Genomic DNA, 25,726 nt, shown 5'->3' on the forward strand with positions numbered 1-25,726 from the left:
AGGCACTGGGGTGAGGGTGTGCAGAAAGCCCAGCTGTCAAAGAAAAGTAGTGGTGGCCAAAACCACAAGCCTCAGGGAAGGGGATACCACTCAAGTCACCATGTCCAGTGCCCCTGCCCACTAGCCCCTAAGACTTTGCCCAAGCAGTCCCATCCCCTAGAAAGCCTCTTGGTCTTTCTGGGCACTCAGTTCCTGGAGGTGCATCTCCTCTGTCCAGAAAACCCTTATTGGCCTCCTCATCTCAGGTTTGGCTTGTCTGGGGGTTGCTTACAGCCTCCAGCCCTCTAAAGCAGGGCATGGCCTAAGGACCCAGGCCTACCCCAGCACAGCCTGGAGCTTTCTTTTCCTCCTCCTCTAGCCCCCAATCTGGGGATTCTGAGTCTGACCATTTGTCTTAGCTCAGGCCTAACAGGATTTTCTGACACAGGGAAGGGCCCTCTTCAATCCCCTAACTCAGGGGAGATGGGGCCTGGCTTCCTCCAGGGCCAACCTTGCCCAGCCCCCATACTTCCTGCTTCCTCAGCACCGCAGGACTCTTTTCTTTTCTCTCTTTTTTTTTTTTTTTGAGACAGAGTCTCGCTCTGTGGCCCAGGCTGGAGTACAGTGGCACGATCTCAGCTCACTGCAACCTCCGCCTCCTGGGGGTTTAAGCGATTCTCCTGCCTCAGCCTCCCGAATAGCTGGGATTACAGGCACCCACCACCATGCCCAGCTAATTTTTGTATTTTTAGTAGAGATGGGGTTTCGCCACATTGGCCAGGCTGGTCTCAAACTCCTGACCTCAAGTGATCCACCCGCCTCGGTCTCCCAAAGTGCTGGGATTACAGGCGTGAGCCACTGCGCCTGGCCAAGACTCTTAACACTAGTTGCATTGCTCTATCAAGAGATGACTCAGTCAGCAGACTGGAAGGAGGGGCTCCCCAGGGAGACCTGGCTGCAGGGAGTCGCTGCCGGGGCCAAGGCCCAGCTCTACAGTATTCTCAGTGTACATCTGCACGGGTCAGGGCCCTGGAGACATCTTCTGCAACCAAGGCTCAACTTCCCACTTTGAAAAGCCCATCTGCAGGGATGCTGTTGGCTGGGAGCATGGATGAGTGATCACTGACCCCTGGCCCAGAGGAAACGAGACGTCTTTGGGGCAAGTCAGTAATAAGGGGCTGTGGCCTGGTTTCCTCCCCACTCTGTGGGTGCAATTCCTGACTGGGTGAATTTAGCCAGACTCCTTAAGAGCTTCAGGCATCTCTCCTAGTAGTGAATAGGGTTCATGGCCCCTTTATTACCAGGCCTGGAGAAGGGTGGCTCATGGTGAGGGGGCCTGGCACAGTCCCTTGGCACTTGGTTATTAGAAGCCCAGGGCAAGCCTAGATGGAAGGCTGGGTATGAGCCCCACTGTAGCCAAGGAATGAAGCTCCCAGCTGGGCACAGGCTCCCACACCTGCCAGCAACAGCCCTGTTGCTGGCATCTTTCCTCACATTCCTGCCTCCGGGCTACAGGCTTCACCCTTCCCTTCAGGTCTTGGGGAAGGTGCTGACACTGCCACCTGTCAGGGCCCTGCTCATCCATCTGCCCACCAGGAGGAGCCTTACATAACAGGGCTTCCCAGGTTTCCTCCTTTCCTCAGGCAGACAGGGGCGGATGTCCCTATAGATGGCTAGCAAGGAAGAGGAGAGGCTGGGGCAGCTGCAGGGTGTGTGAACACATGTGAACTCCTTCAGGCATCTGGTACCTGCCACATGCCAGGGACTGTGTCATGCATTTTGTAAACCCTATCTTTCCCATCAGGGTACAAACAGGCTGCCATTTCTCCCATCTCTAAATCCTCCCCCAGCTACCACCTCCTCCCTTTTACAGAAACCTCAGCAGACCTGTCCCCATTCACTGCCCCTAGTTCTCAGCCCTCATTCTGCCTTCAACCCAGCCAGTCTCTTGCCCCATCCCTCCACCAGATGACTCTTGTCAAAGTCCCAGTGACTTCCACAATCCTGAACTCAATGGTCAGTTCTTAGTCTTCATTTTACGCGACCTCTCTGCAGCATCAGACACAATGGTTTCTCCCACTTCCTTGAAAGAGTTTCTTCACTTGGCTTGCAGAATGCCACACTGCCTGATATTCCTCCAGCTTCATGGACCACTCCTTCCTGACCTTGTTTCTGGCTCCCATCTTCCTCTCATCTGGGTTTACAGCTTTAAACATCTTCATGTGATGACTCCACATTTCTTCTCCAGCCCCACTTCTGGGAACTCTACTTTCCAAATGCTTACTCAACTCTACTTGGTGGTCTGAAATGCCCCCTAAACTCAACATATCCAGATCAGAACCTCTGACTTTCTGCCCCAAACGCTCCTCCCTGTCTTCCTCAGTTAATGGCAACTCCATCCTTTCAGCTGCTCAGACTAAAGACCTTGGAGTCATCCTTGACTACTTCTTCTCTGATACTCCATATCCAATTTGTCAGCAAATCCTAATGCTCTACCTTCTAAATGTATCTAGAATCCCAGCACTTCTTCCTTGTCCCCCACCCAGTCTAAGCCACCATCACTTTGCACCTGGATGACTGCAGCAGCCCCCTCCCTAGACCCCTGCTTCTCTCCTGTCCCTCCGCCAGTCCTCAATCCAGCAGCAACAGGAATGAGATTGTGTCAGTTCTGCCTGAAGCTTCCAGTGGCTTCCCACAGTATCTCCTGACCTGGAGCCTACAAAGTTCTCTGTGGGCTGGGCACCGTGGCTTCATGCCTGTAATTCCAGCACTTTGGGAGGCTGAGGCAGGAGGATTGCTTTAGGTCAGGAGTTCAAGACCAGCCTGAGCAACATAGCAAGACCCTGTCTCTACTGAAAATAAAATAAAAATAACTAACCTGGGCATGGTGGTACATGCCTGTAGCCCCAGCTACTCAGAAGGCTGAAGCAGGAGGATCGTTTGAGCCCTGGAGATCGAGGCTGCAGTGAGCCGTGATTGTGCCACTACACTCCAGCCTGGGTGACAGAGCGAGATGCTGTCTCAAATAAATAAAGCTCTACATGATCTGGCCCCTGCTGCCTCTGTAACCCCAGCACCTTCTACTCTCTTCCTTGTTCACAATGCCTGGGACTTCCCATGGGTGCTTTAGCCTCCAGCATCCTTCTTCATTTACTCCAGTGATAATTTTGAAAGTGTGCCATGATGTGAGGTAGGTTGGGAAGCCCAGCTCTAGGCTTGTTGACCTTTTCACTGACCTTTTACTAGAGGGTCCTGGGCCAGTCTCATCCCTTCTCTGGAGCTGCATTTTCTCTCCTTGTAAAATGGAGATGAGAATACCAGTCCTACTCACCTCATTGGTCACAGATGCAAAAGTTCTGCTCTGTCCTAAAGTTCCAGGGAGAAGGAGCCAAGGGCCTGTTAAAGTAGGAAGTTTCCTGGAAACCCCTGGAGTGTTTTTATCCTAACAGGTTCCTAGAATAGCACCAGCCAGCCAGACAGCATCAGCCCTGACCAGGCCTCGTGACAGCTGAGGGCACGGAGACTGAGCCTCAGGGCGTACTCCTTCAGGAACATTGGATCCTGCCAGAAAGCATTCCACCATTCACCACCTTAGGGCACAAATGCCTGGAGTATGGGGGGCTTTCGAGTCTAAGCTCCTGCTTCAGAGGAGGCCTTGCCATCCAGCCTTGGCTCTGGCTCTTTGACCCTTGGGATGGACCAAACGCCTGGCTAGCAGAATAGGCACGGAAGTCTAAGGAGCTGAGTCAGGGGTCCATGGTGCCAGCTCTTGGAAGACAGTCCCAGAGTCTCTGCTCTGCCCAGAGTTGGGGCTCTGATCCAAGGTAGTGAGAGCATGGCTCCATGGCAAGTTTCTCAGTAAACTCCCCTTCCCCTGCGAGTGGGTGGTTTACCGAGAAACTACCCACAGGAGTTTTGGCCGGGAAGCCATGGAGAGCCCTCCTGCCAGGAGCGGGCAGGCCAGAGCTGACCCTCCTTGGCCATGCTGGGCCTGGCTCAGGTCCAGCTTTGCCACCTGAGCCCCAGGTTGCAGCACAGCTCAGGCTGGGCCTAGGAAACCTCCAAGAGAATCCAGACCAGTCTACAGCTACTGGCCTAGTATATATGCATGTGATGGGCAGTGTTACGGGGTGTTGCCTGGCAGGCTGTGGTCTCATTCTGTCTACCAGCCTTCCTTGGGAACTGGGAAAAAATGCACTAAACAGAAGTCTGCTGTCAGACCACAGGAGAAGTGCTGGATGGGCAGGGGTGGGGCAGAGAACTCACTGGCAGCTGGAGGTCCTGGGGTGGCCAGGGCTCCAGGGCAGAGCATCAAGGGCCTGGCCAGTCCCTCCCACATTCATGCATGCTGCCTCTTAGCCTCAATCTCCAGCCCTCTTTGTGCCTGGTGGTAGGAGCCAGGGGAAGCCGTCCAGCACATGGCCTGGTACCCATGTCCCCCCTCACCCAGTGGAACATCCCACTCCAGGGCCCCAGCACAAGGCTGTCTCAGGGCCAGGCTGCCTAGACAACAGGGTGGGGTCACCTGGGGCCTGGCGTGTATATGGGAAACCCAGTGACTGGAGGCCCCCTCCCCTGCTCCCCCTGATGGTGACTGTGCCCAGCCCTCAATGGAAGGAGGCAGGCCTAGGGTGATTGTCCCCACCAGGCCCTGAGCATCTCAATGGCACACCTTCATCTTGCCCTCACCCTCTGAGGGCAGAGTACCAAACAGAGCTGGGTGCACAGTAAGTGCTCAAAGCATGCTGGGATGTTTAAATGTGTTGATGCCTCACCAGCAGTCCATACTGCTTGATCAGCAAACCCCAGACTCCTGCTTTTTGCCTTTGCCCCTTTGTCTCCCCCACCATCCCAGACACCCCAGGGCTACCCTGAGAGTCATCTCTGTCCCACCAGTGCCTGTCCAGCCTTCTACTGGATGCCTGGTGACAGGGCTCACTCCCAGCAAAGGTGGTCCTTCCTGCCACTGCATTGCTCTTACTGCTCAAAGACTTCCTCAGGCCACTCCAGTCCACTGTCCCACAGGGGCTCCTCACCCTTTTGAACTATTTCCTTAGCCCATGGCTAGGAATTCCTCATTCAGGTGCTCCAGCATGCCCTCTTGTTTGCCAGGCAGGAGTCCAGAAGAGAGCCAGGCAGGGCCAGGCAGGAGGAAGTGGAAACGGGAGACTCCTGAGGTAGTTCTCCTCTGTTCTGAAGTCGAGCTTGGGCCTGGCTTGGCATCCCCCTTCACCACCACCCCCCAACCCCCTCAACTTCCTGCAGGCTCAGGTGAAAAATAAACACAGTCGGCATTTTCCCTGCAGACCGCAGCGGTCTGCTCGCAGGCTGTGCGCACGCTGACAGCCCTTGCCACCGCCAGCAGAGAAACTCCCTCGCCTCTGACGGTTGACTCTGAAAACCCCCAAATGCTTGAGCCCCACAACACTTTCCCAGCGAAGAAAGTTGCTGTTTCCTCTGGCCTCAAGCCTGTGGGGGTAGGGCATAGGTGAGGCCTGTTAAGGCCCTCCCAAGAACGCCTCCCAGTGGCAGGGGACTGTGCCAGCAGAAACAGCCCCCCAAGAGATCAGGATGCTCAGCTGGTCACTATTGGTACCATTCGGTCAGGGTGTATTTATGAGCTCCTATTACGTGCCAGGCAAAAAAATGCTTCAGGCCTAGAGAAAAGCATGTGCTAATGTGAGCGGAGCATTTCCCATGTGTGAGGCAGAGTTCTGAGCACCGTGCAGAGTTGAACTCAGATACTCCTAACACAGACCTTTGATATTTAGGTACAACTAATATGCCCACCTGACAGATGGGGAAGCTGAGGCATGAGGTCACACAGCTAGTAAGTGGCAGAGCTGGGACGACACCCACGACACTGCAAAGGACACCCATGACAGTGCAAAGGGCCTATGATTATTGTGCCCAGGACACTGTCCCAGTTCTAAACTCAGTCTCTCCCTTTCCCAGCCTGGCTGGTCAGGGTGACCGGAACCAGTGCTTCCCTCACCCAAAAAATGCTCCAACAAGTTTTAGGACCCCTGGGATGGGGGTTCTGCCTACACTGGCAGCCTGTCTGGTGGCAGTAGTTGAGCATGGCCCCAAGGCCCCAGCCATGGCCCCTGCTCACCACGGCACAGCCATGCTGGCCTGCTCCTCTGGCCCTGGTGCCTTCCTCCTGCAATGTTCCATACTTCCTCTTGCTCTGGGCCAGGCTGGCCCACTCTCATCCTGACTTCAGTCTAAGGGTCACCTTGTGGAAAGGCCTGTGACCTGGCTTGGGGTGCCACCAGCCTAGCCAGCAGAGGTTAGCCTGGGGGTCCTGGAAGGCAGGGTCTGCTTGTTAGCATCTCTTTGTCTGTCTGGGCTCTGCACTCAGCAGGCTTGTTGCATGAAGACCTCTAGAATCCCAGTGCCTCCAGAACCTGTGCATGCCCCCGTCCTCAGCCACAGGGCTGTGGGCTGTGACTTCTTCCCTCAGGTCCCTCAAGCGGAAGGCTGCTCCTGAAGCCTGGACCGGAGCTGGGAGAGGCCTTGGGGAAAAGCCGATGGAAGGAAGGGCAGATCCCCACCTTGAGCCTTGTGTTGCCTCCAGGGCAAAGGCTGACCAGACAGAAAGGTGGGCTATTGCTATGGTTACTCTTCTGTTTGCCAAGCACACAGAGGTGACACTGACTAACATAAATGCCATGTGTGACAACCCACTTGAGGCAGGCATGATGTATTCTTCCCATTTCACACATGTGGGAAGCAGGGCTCAGTGAGGTGAGAAAGTCAGCCGTGGCTCCACAGCCCTTCCTCTACCAGGTCAGTGCCAGGGCCCTTTATGGGCTCTCCAGGTCTTCAGTGGTGCCAGCCTCATTCTCCCCTTCTCACTCTGTACTATAGCCACGTGGGGACACTGGCTCTGAGGGCCATGATTCCCTCTGTTTGGAGCACTCTTCTTACTACTTGGCTTGGCAAACTCCTATCCATCTTTCAGGACTCATATAAATGAGACTTCCTCCTAGAAGTCTATCCTACCCTCCTTATCTGAGAAGGGGTCCCTTGCCATTCCCTCATCCCCAGCTCCTTCTGTAGCACCGATCCACTATGCTATAGTTGACTGTTCATCTGTCCTGTCCTTCCTGTGGTCTGGGATTGTGCCCTAAGTTATTTATATGGAATGTATTAGAACTGGGCCCTTGAAGTTGAGTCCAGTGCAGGTAGGGTGGGAGGTGTGTGTGAGCCAGTGTTTAGGGAGAATGTGGCTGCACTAAATAAGGCACCCTGGCTGGGGCTGGGCACAGGGTCACTGCAGCATACAGGTTAGGAAGCTGGGAGGAGCTAGAGCCACTACTTGGACTCAGGACATCCTACCTGGTACCTAAGACCCTTTGGCCTCCTCCTACCCCTGTCCTCTCCTGCCTGTAATACTTTGGGAGTCAGAATGACCAGTCAACATCAGGGCTGCCATTAATTTACATAGGGCATTTGTGCTAATTAGAAAAAGCACCCCTTCTTTTGGACAGACACCCGGGCCATGCCATGCCAGGGCAGTGGCTTGGGAAGCACAGTGCAGGCTGGTCTCAGCCCTTGGCCCAGCTCCCCTGGCACAGCCCCTCCAGTTCTCACTTTCCTTCTTTGCACTGTTAGGGCCCACCAGTCAGCCCTACAGCTCCCCAGGAGTCTGTGTCTAGAGCTGGAGGCCCACTGTCCAGCACCAGTAGCGCTTTAGTGCCAAGGAATCTGTCTGCCCAGTTGCTGAGCAGGATGCCCCTCAAGGCCTCAGACTATAAGAATCAACTGCTCGGGGGGCGGGACAAGGCTTGCCTACATATGGACCAGGCCTTGATTTTTGGGCTTTCACAGACCCCATCTCTGCAGATAATACTCCAGTAGGGCCGAGAATGCCAGCCAGGCTGGAGGCGCCCCTGCTCATGCCCTTTTATCCCTAGCCCCCGCTCCAGGCACCACTGCCCAGGACACAGTGCTCTCCAAAGGACGGCCCGCAAGCTCCCTGCCCACAGCGTGCTGGATGCCCTGTGCCAGACGCCCACCACAAAGCACAGAAAAAAGCACAGAGTGTGGCTGCGTGGCCAGCTGAGCTGGAAGGGGTGGGAGATGGCAAGGCCACACCCTCCTGGACCAAGAGGCTTCAGTCTCACCTGCTGGCACAAGGCTGTTGCCACAGTTGCACAGAGCTCTGCTAGGTGCGTGTGGCCAGTTCACCCACCGCCTGACCTTGACATCAGATAAAGGGGCCTGCCACAGCGGAGGTGGGGACTGGAGTCCCTGCATGCAGCCTTGGCAAACCACAGGCCTGCTCTAGCCCAGCCCGGCCCAAGGCACCCTTGGAACTCACTGAGCCACACTTAGCCGAGTGGCCTGGCCCATGGCCTCCAGTGGTTTCTATGCATTCGTTTACTTGTGTTTTCCTTCCTCCACTTTGAGGTGAACGCCCCTCAGGACAGGATGTTTTTAGAGGAAAATATAAGCTTCCGGGAGCTGCTGCAACTGAGCTGCTAGTTGATGCTACCAACACAGCCTGGAGACTGCACAGCAGCCCTGAGGCTGGGCAACCCCCAGCCCAGGCAGTTACTCATGCAGCTCCTCATCAGTGCCCAGCCGTCCAGAAGCCCAGCGTGGACTGTGGACCGAGCTCAACCTCATAGATACGCTGTCTTTGGCAGTAGGGAATGGAAAACAGGGATCTGGGGATGCAGGTGTTTGAGGAGTTCTCAGGCTGTTTTCCAGAAAAGGCAGGAAAATACCAGAGGTGCAGATTTAGAGATGGCAGCCCCCACTAGTAACAGCCAACTGAGTGTCTCGCAGTCTGCAGAGCTCCACCCCTGCCGGAATCCCACGTCTTCCCAACCACATTGTGCTGTGCATACGGACTTTGCAGACGAGGAAAGTGAAGCACAGAGAAGCTAAGAATCTTGCCCAAGGTCTCACAGCAAGCAGTGATGGATCTGGATTGGAATCTGGCCCATTGGGGTTTCTGGCCACAGATCTTTACCATTCAGTGACAGGCCTCAACAGGCAGCACTTCTGCTGGCAGCAGCCTGCCAAGCATCTTCCTTGAAATCAATTGGCTAGTAGTGTGGCTCTGACCTCCCCCCGGCCCTAGGTGAGGGCACTCTGTCCTTGAAGGAAGTGATTTTGATTCTCAGTCATAAATGACCAAAAGAAAAGCAAGAGGTCATCCCTCCCACAGGGTCTGGCTGGTGCTCCCTGGCCCCACGTGTGAGGAGGGGTGGGACAGCCCCCGGAGGCTGGGGTGCTCTCACCGCGGCTTGTCTAGCTCCAAGCCCGGGAATGACAGAGTCCAGGCAAGGCCCAAAAAGGCAGGGGCTCAAGGGCGGAGGGACAGAGCCTTGAAGATCGCCTCCCCAGCCTCGGCCCTGCATTCTTGCCCCAATTTAATCTAGCAGCCTCTGAGGAGCAAAGACAAAACAGGGGTCTCCAAGTCATGTGTTCTGTCCTGCAGCCTGCACCAGCCTAGGAGGACAGTCCTGCCCTGAGGCCATGGTCATGAAGCGCTCACTCCCCCAGCTACGGCCAGTCAAGGCCCCTGGGGCTCTGTCTGGACTGTCTAGCCATTTATCCAAAGGGAAACAAGGCATGGAAAGGAGCTCCTGGAGGTGCCAGGCCCTTGTGTGCTGCTGCCCGAGCCCTCACACCCAGTGTGAGCAGAGGGAGGAGGCTGGGCTGTGCCAGCTGCATGGGAGCCTCAGGAGAGCCCTTCATGAAGCGAGTAGGGGAGGGTCACACAAAACTGCCCCAGACAGCTCTCAGAAACACACCTGGGTGTAGCATTACACAACCAGGGCAGAGGACGAAATACCAAACTCCTGGGGTTGAGGAGTGGGAAGGGATGCGACGGGTGAGCCAGGCACCCAGCTGTGGCTGCAACACACATGTGCGCGGCCAAAGATGCAACGGAGTGTAAGGGGAGGGACAGCGAATGCCGAGTCAGATGTCTGGGTTCAAATCCCTCCTCCGGTACCCACTAGGCGCAAGTCTCTCCATGCCTGGGGGTCCCCATCTGTAAAACATCCAGGTCTCATGGGGTTGCTATGAGGATTAGATGAATATTTGTGCTTTTTTCTTTTTTTTTTTTTTTTGAGACGGAGTCTCGCTCTGTCGCCCAGGCTGGAGTGCAGTGGCGCGATCTCGGCTCACTGCAAGCTCCGCCTCCCGGGTTCACGCCATTCTCCTGCCTCAGCCTCCCGAGTAGCTGGGACTACAGGCGCCCACAACCGCGCCCGGCTAATTTTTTGTATTTTTAGTAGAGACGGGGTTTCACCGTGGTCTCGATCTCCTGACCTTGTGATCCGCCCGCCTCGGCCTCCCAAAGTGCTGGGATTACAGGCGTGAGCCACCGCGCCCGGCCGCTTTTTTCTTAATATTCCTTTTTTACTTAAGAACAAAGTGAAACAAAAGGAGAAAAATCAAAAGCAAGTATGTCCCAAGAAAAAGGCTTTTCAGGAACGCCAGCACTGTGCCAGGTTGGGGCCGCCAGCCCTTGATTTCCTCTGGACCACTGCCTGATTCCTGTCAGGCCAGATCACTGAGCTCCTGGCTGGCCCACAATGACCAGAGTGAGAGGGTGGGAGGCGGTGGGGCATCGAGAGAAGAAGAAACTGCCCTCAAAGTGCCCCAGTGGGGCTGGCAGCAGCTCTGGTTCCTAAGCAGCTTTCCCATGGGGGAATAAGGTGGGTGGGCGCACCCATACGCTGGGACTCCCTCAGCTGCCTCAATCCAGCATTTTGCACGACTCAGCCTAGGAAACCCCCTAGCCCAGCCCGGGACCATACAGAGGAGGGTGCCTGGCCCAGGAGTCCAACAGCAGGCCCTGAGCTGCATCAGGACCAACACTAGAAAGAGAAAGTGATCCACCTATAGACAGGCCTTAACTGTCCTTCCATCACGCACCAAATCAGAATCAATCCTAATGTCATTTGCGGATACTTTTCCATGTAACATTTCTTCTGGAAGCCCTGGGCATCTGCCTTTCAAGTAAGAAAGACAGCCCTTTTGGCCCTGGGAGCCCTGAACTTGCCAGGTGTCTGGGGAGAAAAGGGGTCATCCCTGACCCAGGCCCAGAGCTATGAGGTACCCCTGGGGAGGCAGTGAGAGCAATGGCCTTTCTCTGGGGCCAGAGGAATCCAGCTGGGTCCAGCTTATGAATCTGGCAGTGTGCTAGGGGTATCACCCAGCTTCTTGGCCCACAGTGCCCCCATCTCCACACATTCTACAGCAAGTGGGACAGAGCAGGGAGGAGCATGGGTTTCAGGGTAAAACAAACCAAAGTTCAAATCCTGACTCTGCCAGGTATTAGCGCATTCCTTATCCTCTCTGAGCCTCAGTTTCCTCATCTGCAAAAGGGAGGCCACAGTAGTACCTGCTTTCTTGGCTTGTATAATCTTTTTTTGTGTGTTTTTAGAGACAGAGTCTAGCTCTGTTGCCCAGGCTGGAGTGCAGTGGCACAATCTCGGCTCACTGCAACCTCTGCCTCCTGGGTTCACGCGATTCTCCTGCCTCAGCCTCCTGAGTAGTGGGATTACAGGCGTGCGCCACCATGCCAGGCTAATTTTTGTATTTTTAGTAGAGGCGGGGTTTCATCATGTTGGTCAAGCTGGTCTCGAACTCCTGACCTTGTGATCCGCCCGCCTCGGCCTCCCAAAGTGCTGGGATTACAGGCGTGAGGCACCACGCCCTGTCGACCTGTACCATCTTGATACCATCAGGAGTAAAAGCCCCTGGCACAGGTCTGGTGCTTGGGAAGTGCTTGACACATGAACTACTGTAGTTGTTGTTATTCTTTCAACAACTGCTTACTGAGCACCTACTGTGTGCCAGGCCCTAGGGTGGGCGCTGAGAATCCAGTGGTGAAATGAACAGATGTGGCCTGGGCCCCACAGATCCTCTCCAGCCTTTTCTGATCCCAACTCCATCCCTGACACCACCCCCTGCAACATGGCCATCAACCCTGTGGCCTTGGCTCTTCCAGGTTCATCTGTCCCCACACCCCCACCCATGGGGCTGCCCACTGCTTCAAAGGCTACCAGCGAGCTCAGGGGTGGCTGCTGCAGCCAGGCACGCACTCAGTGGCCAGCCAGCCTGGACCATGGCTGTACCCAGCCAGCAGAGACCTCACTGCTGCCACCGCCGCAAGGCTCTCCACAGGCTGCCTCTCAGCATCTCAGAGGGCCCACCCACCTCTGCCTGCCTGGCCACCGGGCCAGCCACAGAGCCATCTGATTTGAATGAAACTTCAAACTTAATGACTTTCATGCTGGTTATTTAAAACACAATGTAATTTTCTAAAACACCCTATTATTTCCTTTGATAGCTACAAAGCTTCCCCCAATCCCATAAGCATGTTTATTTTTAGGGAAAAGAGTGGTTTGCAGTTGGTCATAGAGACCATAAGGAGAGGGAACCCACAGACAGCAGGGCAAAGAGTCAACCCTAGCAGCTCGGAGGCCTGTGCTGCACTGCCTCCTACTTAGTGGGTTTTCCACTGGACACTGGGGTCTCCCGAGCAGGCCGTGCCCTACTCTCACAAGCACGTTGGCAGTGACTCTTTCATCCAACATTGGACAGTGGCCAAATAAACATCAGACTACTGCCCTCCCAGTACTCCCCTCCTTGGGGCTGCTGTGTCCTCTTCTGGAAGATGGTTCCACTAGCTTTCCAATAAGCTTCCCGCCAGCATTCCAGGCATGACAAGTCTGGGGAAGGGTCCTGAGACCACCACTTCACCCTCAGCAGCCTCCTCCTGGCTCTCCCAGACATTCTGCCCTGGGTACAGCCACAGGGCCTGAAGCTTTGACCAGCTAAGTGAGACCTGTGCCCAGATAAATTGGCCCCAGGCAGTGGCTGCCCACACTGCGAGGGTGAGTGGGTGGGGCCCTGCCAGTCGGGGCTCCCTGGCAAGGGAGGTGGCCTGGTGGTGGGTGGGTGTGCGTGCAGAGGTCAGCTGAGCCCCACCAATGCGGGGCGTCCTCTGGGAGCAGCTATTTTTAGGTCCCAGGCTTTCATGTGGCCAAATGATGTGGAGTTTACAAAGCATCAGTAATGCGTTTCAGATGGCGGCCCAGCAGGCCAGGAGGCTGGGCCCGCTGCCACCAGAGCCAGGTCAGAGTTAGTCAGAATCCCTCGGCCTAGACTCCCATCACCTGTCCCTACCTCCCCACGACCCCTTCTTGCCTGATGGGGAGGCTGGCTCTGGAGCAGTACTTGCAGGGAGCTGCCCAGCAGACCCCGGCTGAGGCCCACCCAGCACACAGGCCTCTCCATGGCCAGGGATTCCCACCCCATTTTACAGGAAGAAACTGAGACCTAGAGAGGTTCACAGATTTGCGTGAGGTCACACAGCAGGGGAAGGGATGGCTTCCTTCCCATCACAGCTCCCTGCCCTCATGGGAAAACTGGGTTTCCTGGGAGGAGATGATTTGCCACCAATGGCACCCAAACCAGCTCAGACATGGAGTGGGGGCAGCCCTAACCATGTAAACTTCCAAAGCCCACACCCACTGTTCCCTGGGGCCACGTCCTGCCCATCCATGCCTGGAGCCTCTGCCGCACACTCATTATTTGGAAGCACATGGTGTGGGGCCCAGACAGCTTTCCTGCCCTTGAAGAGAAAGCTGGTGGTTTTAATGGGGGGCAGGGTGGGGGGGGTTAGGAGGAAGCTTATTTCACAGAGTCTGCTCCTCTGATCTCCAGGGAGTTCTAGCTGTGGAGTCGGGGCTGCAGAGTGAGGGCTGTGTGTCCCCAGGCTTGCTCTGGCACTAGGGTAGTCTGCTAGCAGAACCCAAGCAGGTGGCCTCCTCCCAGAAGAAGGCCAGACTCAGGCTCATCCCAGCTATGCCCTAGGCCAGAATCTCTAACCAGCAAGGGACGGAGGCCCTCTGCTCCCTGGGGAACTGGCCAAGAGGAGCCCCATGTTCCAGCAGAAAGCAGGGGAAGGGGGCACCTCTGCGGAGGACAAGCCCACCCAGGCGGCAGACAGCTTGCATGTAGCAGCGGAAGCGGGCCACACGTTTTTAAGGGAGGGAGGCGGTTTCCCAGGTCCAGACCCCAAGCATGACAGGTTGGCGAAACAGGGCAGCAAACTGCCTGAATGAAGAAGCTGACAACATCCTGGTTTCTCGGAGACACCCACCCTCCACCCCTGCCAAAGCCCCAGGGACCCTGGAGCTCTGCTAGAGACAGTGCTGGTCAGAGATGCTCTCCACACCATGGCTAAGTCACCAATGGGCCTTGGGACCTGAGCAAGCCACTGACCTGTGGGGCAGAGTTCCCCTCAGTAATCAGAGGGCCAGACCCTAGGCTCCCGAACCCCGAGACAGCATGAGAGTCAAATGGAAGGACGGGAAAATGGAAACTTCTCACCTCTGAGGTAGCCCTGCCTTGCACTGCCCAACACCCTTGGGTCTTCTCCGCCCAAAGCCTACCCCTCTCTTGGCTCTGCTCAAGTTCCTCCCATGATCCCCATGCCTCCTAGCATGCACCCTGCCCCAGCAGCTGGCTCTCCCCGCCTTTGTCCTCCGTGTCCAATTCACACCATTGCAGGTGGGCACCGCCTTGCCCTACCATGACGCCAACATGCTGCATGTGCCCATCAGCCTCTCCCAGGCTCTGGAACCTGTGCTGCCCCAGCACCAAGGTCACAGGCTGAGCCCTTCTTCTCCAGCGTCACCGCACATCCCTCACAGATCCTGGGCCTCTGTCTGCCCCTCTGCTGGTGGAGCATGCCAGCCTCTGCCTCTCTCCTCCTTTGTTCCAGCAGGGCCCCCGCCCAGAGTGTTCTCCCCCTCTCACCTGTGCAGGCCCCTCTCTCAGGAGCCTCCCCTGCTGCCCCCACTGGCCTCTCCCTCCCCTGTGCCCTTTTTCCAACTCCAGCAGAACCTCAAAGCCAACTTAGAGGCTCCCAGTGAAAGTCTCTTTGTCTCCCAGGATTGAGCTCTGGAAGGGCAGAGGGAGCCCGCCACGTGCTAACCCAGGTCAAGTATAGAGAAGGGACTCAGTCGGGGTGTGGACCCCAGATTACAGCAGAGAAAGTGTAGTCTATCGACAGGCTGAGGGCCCAAGGGTAGGGTAGGCCAGAGGACACTGTCCCAGGGGAGCTGGGAAAGGAAAGTGCAGCCAAGGCCCCAGTCCCACCTCAGCTTTCGGAGCACTCACACTCCTAGTAGAGGCCTTCCCTCCACCACCACTGCCACTCAGGAGGCACCTACTGTGTGCTGGGTTTCACATACACTGTCTCTTTCCATTCCATACTGACCCAAACAGGTGAGAACCCTCATTATCCTCAGTTTTCGATAAGAAAACTAAGGCCCAGAGGGCTAAGTAACTCACCCAGGGCCACCCAAAGAATGGCAGATACAGTATCAGAGGGTGCATCGCGCAGACTCAACACCTTCCCTCTGTCCACTCCTCTAAGGGGCCTTGGATAAGTCCCTTCCCTGATCTGGCCTGCCTGTCCCCACCTGCAGCAGGAGGATCTGTGCACTGTACCATTGGGGGTGGGGGCCCCTGTGACCTGATAAAACACCTGTTTCCTCCAACGGAGCCTTGTTTGTACACAGCAGCAGGAAGCACCAGTCACAAGGTGTGAGGGGTGTGACTGTATGGCTTTGGGACCGCAACAGCCTGTGGAGGCTCAGAGGGGCTGTGGCTTGCCTTGCACCTCCAGGAGGCTCTGGGCCCACCCCTGACCCACCTGACCTCAGCAGTTATGTGACTTTAAACCAGCACCCCCAGAGCCCTGCTTAAGCTCAGCTAAACCTCCCTCCTTGGAGGGGCAGGGGATGGGGTATGGTCTCCACAGACCCAGAAAGGGGGCCACCCTCATCTGCTTCAGCCCCGCTCACTTGAGTCTCAGAGCAGCTGAGGAGGTGGCAGTGCTGGTATGAATATTCCCGAGTGCTGCTGTGGAAACTGGCTTGGTGGAACCTGGTGGAGCTGGGGGAAGGATCCCAGGTCTCAGCAACCAATCCACGGCTCTTTGCCAGCCCTGGGTCTTGGGAAGGTCTTTTCTGCCCTGCTGAGCTGGTACTCACCCTGACTTTCCAGAGGAGGGGCAAGCCACCCTGAATTCCCAGCCATCCCTCCCTGCTCCCAGGACAGGGTGGGGCAGGAAGCCTGGCTCTAACCAGGGGTCTGCAGCATCGGCCCCCTTCATGGTACTCTCCTGGCTTTGAGGGAGCCACCCTCAAAGTCCCACCTTGGGAGCAGCGGAGAAGAGGCTGCAGATTTTTCAAATGTGATAGCCAATACTACGCAGGCAGCCTTCCAAGGAAAGAAATGTAATTCAAAATAGCTCACAGTCGCACTGCCCACCACAAACCTATTCAATGCAGAGCAAACAAGGCAGAACTCCATGTCAGCTGTGCTGAGCCACTGTAAGCACGGGACACTCACAGCTCAGAACCTACAGCGAACTGGGGCACCAGGGAAGCAAACGCCTTGACTCTTCCTGCCCCTTGACCCCATAATTCTGTGTGGGTATTATGCTTCAGGAAAAAGTCAAGGTGGAAACGAAGGAGTGATGTGTACAGAACATCACTCACCCTGGGAAAGAAGGCAGCCCGGGAGCAAGCCAGAGCCACAGGGGAGGCTGCAAGGAGGCTGCCCACACCTGTGGCATCATGGCAAGAATGAGGGGTACGCACAGGGTGGCCATGGCTTCCCAGGCTGATGGCCATGAGAGTTTTTTGGTTTTTTTTTTTTTGACGAGTCTGGCTCTGTTGCCCAGGCTGGAGTGTAGTGGCTGATCTGGGCTCACTGCAACCTCCACCTCCCAGGTTCAAGCGATTCTCCTGCCTCAGCCTCCCGAGTAGAGGAGTTGGGATTATAGGCGTGTGCCACCATGCCCAGCTAATTTTTGTATTTTTAGTAGAGACTGGGTTTCACCATGTTGGCCAGGCTGGTCTTGAACTCCTGGCCTCAAGTGATCCACCTACCTTGACCTCCCGAAGTGCTGGGATTACAGGCATGAGCCACTGCGCCATTTTTTTTTTTTTTTTTTTTTTTAAAACAAAACAGCTTAAGCTTCTAATGTCTCATGTAAAGGACTTTTACATGACAAGGAAGGGGAGTCTCTTTCAGATCAATCTTTGTGGTGGCAGGAGAGAATTCTGAGGAAGGAATGAGTGGCTGTGGCTCCCTGGTGGCCCCAGGGATAGCACTTTCCCTCCTAAGAATTCTGGGTCAGGCAGGGTAGTGAGTAGGTGGCCTGTACACCTGAGTCCCCAGTCCCCGGGTTCAGACCTCCAGACCCCTCCGTGCCCAAGTCCATGTGGGGCCCATGAGTGAGCCACCACTGGCCCCCTGGGAGCCAGGCCAGCAAGGGACAAGGGTTCAGTCATGGCTGACTCCCCCTGGCCAGGGTGCACTGGCACCTCTCTGGGCCCCTCCCTGGCACTGCTGCTGGTCCTCACTCCAACTCTGGGAGGAGGGCTCACCACTCCCATTGTGCAGAGGAGGAAACGAACAGCCGGGCTTTCTTTGGGTTAAGCATGGTGAGTGCATTGTAAAGCAGTGCCAACCGTCTGAGCCTAAAGAGTTGCCAGGGCGGGCAAGGCAGCCAGAGTCGAGGGATGAGGAGGGGCCCACTGGGAATGGTCAGAGGCGGCTCCCTGTGGTGGAGACATCTGAATTGAGCCCTGAGTGAGGAATGAAAAGGTGGCGGCTATGTGCAGGGCTGCGGCAGAGACTTCCAAGCGGAGGGAAGCAGTGTAGGAGTCCTGGGGTGGAAAGAAGTTGCTGGCTGTAAGACCCCCTAGGACAGGGAGGGGACTGCCGTCAGGGAGACAGCAAGAGGCTGGTGCAGGTGATGAGGGGCGGCTGGTGGGGGCCACCCAGGCGCTCAGCTGTGGTGAGTGGCTTGGACCTTACTCCAAGAGCAATGGGAAGCTAATGCAGGGTTTAATCAGGTAAGAGATGTGATCTGATTCTGTTTTTAAAGGACCCCTTGGCTGCTACATGAAGCCTGGACTGTGGGTTAGGATGGGGGTTGGGGGTGAGGGAGGGCTCCTCTGGAGGCTGTTGCTGCTGTCTGGGTGAGAGATGGCGATGGCTGGGGCTTCGGGTGCTGACTGCAGAGAAGTAGGGAGGTTTGGGATGTGTTCAGAGGGAAGCCTGGGGCCTGCCAGTCCCTCCTCTGTCTTCATCCAAACCCTGTGGCCTTCAGAGTGCTGCTCAGTGGGCCCTCCCTCACAGCCGGGGCTGGGGCTGGCTCTGCCCGGGACACCTCAGTGACAGCACTCTTCTGGCCAGCTCTGCTTCAGGTCTCTATCTGTCTCCTCTGCTCAGCCGGGCACTCCCAGGGGAAGAGCCTGGTTCCAGTCTGGGGGTCCAGTACCTGATACCCAGCCTGGTGCCAAATTCCCACCTAATAGGCTTCATTCCAACCAGGACTGGCGCTCAACACCAATAACTAATCCTTTTCAGCAAGGCCCATGGCTCGCTTTGCAGCATGTGGAAGCCGGTGGGTGCTCCTGCACCTACTCATCTCTGCAGAGCTCCTCGGACAGGCTGGCCATGCGTCAGCAGCACTTCCTTCCTCTGCTGGAGCCTTGCTCATACCCTCACCTCCTGTTCCCCCGGGCACGCTCTGGACCTGCCGGGAGTCCCAACATGAGTCCACTGCCTCAGTGAGGCTCCTTCTGCTGGACCTGACACCTGACGCCTGACCCCCTGGCTTGGGGCATCCCTAGGCATCTGGAATGGCTGTGGAGATCAGGGACAGGGACACATGGCCCCAAGCCTGCAACAGCCAAAGGCTTCAGCCTTCTTATTTAAATTGAGATGTAATTCACATATCGTGAAATACGCTGTTTTAAAGGTATATAATTCAGTGGCTTTTAGTATATTCCTAAGATTGTGCAGCTGCCACCACTATCTAATTCCAGAACCTATTTATCACCCCAGAAAGTATCCCCATACCCATGCGTAGTCGCTCCCTGGGCCCCTCTTCCGTCAGCCCCTAGCAAGCACGAATCCTCTTTCTGTCTCTATGGATGTGTCTATTCTGGATATTTCATCAAAATGGCAAAAGGCTCGGCATCTGTCCAAGCTACAGACTCCAAGTGGAGCTCATAGAAGAAGCCACAGCGCAACGCGGCCTCACATCATTTTTGGATATGACAAGACTGACTACACTGCTGTATGCATTCAGGAACCTGAGTTTGCCTAAGGAACGATGCCTTACTCATCCCAGAATCCCCCCAGAGTACAGCCTAAGATCAGCTCACTATCCTCCCACTCACCACCTCCACCTACTCTCAGGTCTCAAAGCAGAGAAGAGAAAACAAAACCAAACCAAAGCCCAGGCAACACAGTGAGACCCATCGCTACAGAAACAAAAACAAACTTAGCTGGGTATGGTAGTGCATACCTGTTGTCCCAGCTACTCAGGAGGCTGAGGTGGGAGGATCGCTTGAGCCCAGGAGTTCGAGGCTGCAGTGAGCCAAGATCACACCACTGCACTCCAGCCTGGGCACCAGAGTGAGACCCTGTCTCTAAAAAAACACAAACACAAACACAAAACAAAACAAAACAAAAAAACCCTGGTTACTGGTCTAGGCCAGTAACTGCCTGCAAGCCTACATTAGGTGCTTGACAGTGTTCATGGAATAAACTTTGACCTAATTTTTTCTTCCTCTAACAAGCTTAAGAGAAGCCAACTACCAAAAAGAAGGAACCTTTTCGGAAGAAAAAAAAAAAGTATGTCCCGTGGCAGTTGGCTGTGGGGTGGTCATTCAGCCCATTGCTCCCGGCAAGGTTCAAGCTGGCCTGTTTCGAGGTCTCTTAACACAGCAGCCGCATGGGCATCCCACCCACATGGGCAGAGCAGGTCCCTGGTACAGGCTTTCCCCGCTCCCAAGGGAGGTCCAATGACTGGCCTCAAGCCTCTCAGCTAAGTGTTGACCACATGGGTGCCCTCAGAGAAGACCGGGCAAAGGGCATGGGGGCCTGGATCTAAGGCCTGTGGCAGGACCCGAGCAGCAAGCTGTCTGTCCTTTAAAGATGGGCTTGGGAAAGTGACCAGCTTTGGAAAAATCTTCCAAAGGCAATTTTTCCTCAGGGCCCTTGCAAGGGGCTCCTGACCCAAGATAAGAGGATCATTCCGGGTTCCAGACACATGAACCTTGAATCCAATGATAAATGTGCTTCTAAAATGTGGGGGTGGATTCACTTTGCTTGGTAAAACCCAATCACATTTTAAATGCCCACACGTCTTCAGGTAATGCAAGCAAATACTCTGACTTGCTATGTGTTTATAACTGTCAGGTTTGCTTAAAAGAGGTTCCCCTACATTCACATACATCTTCCTCACCCAGTGTCACTCCAGCTTACACCTTTGCCTCTGTCCTTTTCTGCAGCCCCACAGAGCAGCTGAGGCCAGGGCACAGAGAGCCAGTGTCAGAGCCCGTCCTTCTTCTCCTCATGTGTGCCCAGAAGCCACACGGTGGGGACTGTGGCTGCGTGGGGAGGAGGGCAAGGGGCTATGTACCTATAGGAGCAGGTACGATACATAGAAATGTATCTGCTGTAGCTTGAGAAAGACTGAAAGGTGAAAAATGAATGACCCAGGTCAGTGGTGGTGTGCCTCCCGCACTGTCCTGACTTTTAGAGCCCACTCTTGACCCATGTGGGCCAAAGGACACCAAATGGTTCCATCACCCATACCCTGACAGCAGAACAAGGCCTTCCCTGCTCCAGATACTCCCCCAGCACTTGCCCACACCACTAGACGACCTCCGAAAGGAGGCCTTTTCCCTGCGCTGCTGTGGAGCCCCAGGAGGCTGGAGTGGAGCCTTGGGCCTAGGCCTTTTGTCTAATCATGGTTCCAAGGTGACCCCGGCCCCCATGCAAGTGGCTCACCTGTCAGAAGTTTGGCACTGGTAAGTTATGTTAACCTGGTCCCAAATCTAAGGGTTTACATCTTGTAGGGATCCAAAATGCATCTTCGTTAAGCATGGGCTCATGCAGGGTGAGTTCTCTGGGTATAGTCACTGTATCGGGCGGGAATGCTGGGGGGCACGCCCCTCACCTCACAGACTTGGAAGGAAGTGAACCACCTCATATACCAAGCCACTCCAGAGCAGAAAGTCGGATACAGAGACTACTTGGAAAACATGCTCATTTTACAGATGAGGAAATAGGGGCCCAAAGGGCAAGGAGTTCATTTCTAGAGCTGGCCATATAACAGGTTTTCCAGCCTGGGCTTCTGGAAAGCCTGTATGTCTTCTCACTCCCACTGACTTGGCATCCAGCAGCTCTCAGAACCACCCTCTTCACTCCTGGTCTGAAACAGCCTAGCAGTTACTCTCCTCCCTCTGGTGACCCCACTGTAGCCATGTGAGCCTCCAGCCTGCTAGCCCCACCTGCACTGGGCTTACATTCACACCCAACACTCGCTTACCACAGTCTCCAAACCTTCCATGTACCTTCACCCCAACTTGGACCAACTGAGAAGAGTGTGAAACACGAATAGGAATTTCTTTAAAAGCACAGCTGTACTGCTCCAAAGCACTCAGAATAGGCTCTTCGCACTTTAGGTCATCTGCACCAATGGGCATGGTTTGTAATGATCATGAAATGTTTTCAAAGCACTGGGACTTAAAAATATTTAATTCCCGAATTCATTAAACTGGTCCCTTCTCAACATCTCTGATTTGTAGCACCTTTGCCAACCCTTCCTGGTGTGTCTGAGACCAAGCCAGTTTCCTAAGAACCCACTTTCCACACATGGTGTTCAGGGTCCTTCTTTGGCAAGGGTGCACTCACGCCAGTAAGGACACAGCCGAGTACAGCACGTTTCTCCTGCACAACCAGGGCACCTGAACAGATCAGCTTTCCTGCCCACTCCTCCAAGCGCCAAGGAGGCTCAGGGTTTCCTGGGCTAGTTAGAAAGTTAATTGCAAAGCTCTGAGATCAGATCAGAGCAGCCAGGAGCGACGGTGGTCTCGACTCAGAAGTTCTCTAAGAAGACCCCACCCTGGCATCACCCCGCACCAGGACAGACTGCACCTGCTTATGAGCAAGCTGGGAAGACAAAAGCCAAGAGCCAGAGGGCAAGGGGGTGCCCCAGGGCGGCCTCTCCTTCCTTCAGCAAAGTTCTCCTTTTGGTTCAGATCCCACTGGGTGTGTATGGGAAGAAAGACCAGCACAGGAGTCTCGTCTATTTTGTTCCAGGCAGAAGTCTCTTGCCCGTGCCTCACCTACCTGATCAAGGAGGCTGCAAGCACAGGGCGGCACTGACTGCCGGGTCCACTTACCAGCGGGGGCTGCGGCTGGGGGTGCTGCCCTGCTCCCGAGGGGGGTGGGTAGTGCATGAGCAGATTGAAGGCGGAGTAGACGGTCTCTTTGTACATGCCGCTGGTACACTCCGGGGCCTTCAGGCCTGGAAAAACCACAGCTGGGTCAGACACACCAGCCCTGGTGGCGGCTGGGACTGAAGGCTGTCTGCTCTTGAGAGAAAAAGAATTGCCAAGGGGTCCCCTTCAAGTTCCTGACTTGGGAAGAAACGGGTTGGGAGTATCCGCAGTGCCAAGTTGTAGGGGAAGGACCTGGAGTGCAGGCCTCCCCGAGGTGGCCACTACTTGACCTCCCCCCGCCCCCCTCGCCCTCCAACCAAGAAACCTTGGCCAGTTCTGTCTCCTGAAGACGGCGGATTAGTCAGTCACCTGGGCAGGAGGGGAGGCGGGCATGGCGGGGGTCTGTTTACTCCTATAAAGGTCAGGGCACCGGAAGTGACTCGACCCGGCGGCGCCCGGGAAGCCCGCCCCCCACTCCCCACCCCTGGGTTTTGCCGCCTCCCGAGCAGCGGTGGAGGAGGCACCCGGCTTCCAGCGGTCCTCGGCGTCCCCGTCCCACCGAGGCCAGGGCCTGAGAGCGAGGAAGGGGGGCCGGGCCGGGCCGAAACTCACCGTCCTCCAGGGGCTCTGGAAGTTTGTCCGGGAAGAGTCTCTGCGCAGCGTGTTCCCGCCCGAGAGCCTGGAGGGAGAACCGGAGGGGAGTGAGGGGCGGTGGGACCGCGGGGATCGGGGCAGACGCCGGGGCAGGGACGCCCTGCGCGCTGGAGACCCCGAGGGCCGCGCGCAGCTGGGGCGGCGGGGCGCGGCGACCGCGGGGGAGGAGCCGGCGCCGGCGGGGGCTCACCTCGGCCCCGACCTCGGCCTCGCCGCGGGCCCCGGCGCCGGCTCCCGGGACCCCCGGGATCCCTGCGCCGCCGGCCGCGCCCTCGGACTCGTTCACGAGCGACGACTTGAGCTCGGCGAGGTCGCGCTCGGGACCGGCGGCGCTGTCGCGGATCTTGTCGTCCTGCTCCTCGCCCTCATCCTGGAAGGCCAGCAGCTCGTCCGGTGCGCCGAGGTCGTCGCCGCCGCCCGCGCCGCCCCCGCCTGAGTCCAGCTGCGGCATGGTGCGCTCCGCTCGCCGTGGCGCGGGACGCTGGGCGCGGGGAGTGCGGGGCGCGCAGCCGGCCCGGGGGGCGGCGAGCCCGGAGTCCGAACCTCCGAGCCCGGATTGCGGCGGGCGGAGCGCGGGCTGACTCCGCCTGGGCGGGCTGCAGGCGCGGGCTAGGGCGCTGGGCAGAGCGGCTCCGGGAGCTGGCGGGTCCGAACATCAAAGGCGCCGCCGGCCGAGTGCCGGGGGCGGGGCGGGCGGTGGGGGCGGGCCCGGCCGGGGGCGGGACACAGGTCCGCCCCGCCCCTCCTCTCCCGGGTGAGGCCGGGACGCGCCCACTGGGCGTAGCCTTAAAGGGCTCGCTCTCCCGGAGCGCACCCCGAGCGAGAAGTCGGACGAGCCTGAGAATGATCACCCTTCTTCCGAAACGCAGAGACTCTAAAGGAAACTCCTGACGCCCCCCTTACTCAGCTACAACCGATATTCCCCCTGCTTCCTGCGCCCAGGTTTCTCCTCCAGCTGCCGAGGGCGGGAGTCCCCTAGGCCCTTGGGACTTGGGCGTGGCTTACCACTGCAGCCTTGGTTTGAACTGTATGGTGCTCAGCCTCCAGTGCGCCCTGTGCTTTGAACTGGGGGCTTCCTAGGGCTTGGGGCTGCTTGAGGCTGTGCTCGGACCCCAGGGAACCGGCAGCGTTGGGACTCCGCGGCGCAGTCGCGGCTCTTGCCCCATCCTCCATCCCTGTGCCAATCAGAGACTTCCTTCTAGGCTGCCTGCATGCAGCGCGAACACAAGCATACCCCCCTTCGCACATTTATTGAGCTCCTGTTGCATGCAGAGCTTGTACATCACACATCTGTGACGGGCCCCTCGGGCAGGCGACGGCTCTGAGCCGCGAACACAGCCAAGAGCATCAGACCTCAGCCGATCCTCCAAGTCCCAGCCCCTGCTACTCTCCCAACTCGGTTCCATGACTAGAACCTGCATCCCGGAGACTCAGAGCTTTGGGCAGCCACGTGGGCGCGGGATTCCGACGTGGATCCCTAGTCCACAGCAACTCCACCCTAGAAGTCGCATTTAGGGAGCACATGACTCTCAAGTTGACCCTGGCCTGACTAATCCTCTAACCCTCGCTCGATCCAGGCTGAAACATCTAGATTTGCGGAGCGCGGGAAAGTGCCTGGATTCCAGCGCATCTGCATAGCACCCGGGTCTGCGTCCACGCGGGCCTCCATGGCACACTTGGCCTGGCTCAGCCACTGAATCTACAAAAGACGCTGGTCCTTTGGATCGCGATGCAGTCAACCGCAGCCCCCCTAGCAGGTTTCTGTGCTGAATTCAGTGTAGACGCTCACGCCTCTTCTGAGAGCAGTTGGAATAGAGGGTATTTGCGGCAGGGCGGGGTATTGGACGCCTCTCCCGCTGAGGGCCCCACAGGACCCCTGGCAGCGGTGCAAAGCCGGGCCGGAAGACAGCCGTGCCTCCCTCCGGGTCCAGGCCAGGCGTGGCTGGCTGCGGATCAAAGAGCCAGGGCATGCTTCCCTGTGTTCAGATCCTATCTGTGCCCGCCCAGCGGGGTACCTCGGACACCACAACCCCCTCCCCCGCCACCTCCGGGCTAGGGTGCCCACTTTTCCTCCTTTCCCCAGGCCGGGGCTGGGGGGTGGCATGGGCACGAGTGCTTAGTTTGGTGATGGAGATGAGGGGGAGAGGTCTCCCCAGCCTCCTCCCAGGGTGGTCTTGCCGCTCAGTCTCGCCTCATCTGCTCCGGATTGGCGGGGAAGGGGGGGCTCGGCCCTGCCCGGAGGGGAGAGGCACAGGGACAGGGTCTCAGAGCCTCCCCCACCTCAGCTCCTAAGGTTATAGGTAGGGTCTGGCTTGGGGTGAGCCTCCTCTGGGACAGCTGAAAGGGAATCCGGATCTGCCCAACCCAATGGCTTTAGGGGTCCTGTGTTTGTAGGGAACCCTGGTTCTGCAGGAACCTTCTCTAGAATAGCTGTCCCCAGACCCATGAGTTCCCCCGACACAGACCAGTGGAGGCTGACGTGTTCCCCAGTCCTTGGAGAAAGGAGAGAATTCAGAACAACAGTGAGGTTCTTTTTGTTTTGTTTTGTTTTCTCAATAAGGTTAAAACTTTCCAGCTTGGTATTAGCCTTTAATCAAGGATTATGCCCTTATTTATTGGTGTGAAAACATCCTTTCTTTACTAAAATGATGGTGGGACAAGTTTATTTTTTCATGTCCTTATTTGGCAAAAGAAAATAAGAAACATTTTTTTCCCCATCTGTTAACTCCCCCACCCTCAAGTTTCTTTGGACATTTTATAGTCTGGGAACAACTGTCCTATGGGGT

General features: G+C 56.5%; 1 protein-coding gene across 1 annotated transcript in view; it reads right to left on the reverse strand.

Moving 5' to 3' along the window:
• The window catches only part of LOC105467144 (transcription factor 7), a 33,540-nt gene extending 10,134 nt beyond the window's left edge, over window positions 1–23,406 (reverse strand). Inside the window, 3 exon segments of the mRNA XM_011716585.3 lie at window positions 22,248–22,372; window positions 22,899–22,965; window positions 23,131–23,406. Of these exon segments, the coding sequence (XP_011714887.1) occupies window positions 22,248–22,372; window positions 22,899–22,965; window positions 23,131–23,391 (453 nt within the window). The 5' untranslated portion in view covers window positions 23,392–23,406.
• Between the last annotated feature and the right edge of the window lie 2,320 nt (window positions 23,407–25,726).

This window comes from Macaca nemestrina, chromosome 6 (genome assembly GCF_043159975.1).
Source record: "Macaca nemestrina isolate mMacNem1 chromosome 6, mMacNem.hap1, whole genome shotgun sequence".
Classification (NCBI taxonomy): Eukaryota; Metazoa; Chordata; class Mammalia; order Primates; family Cercopithecidae; genus Macaca; species Macaca nemestrina.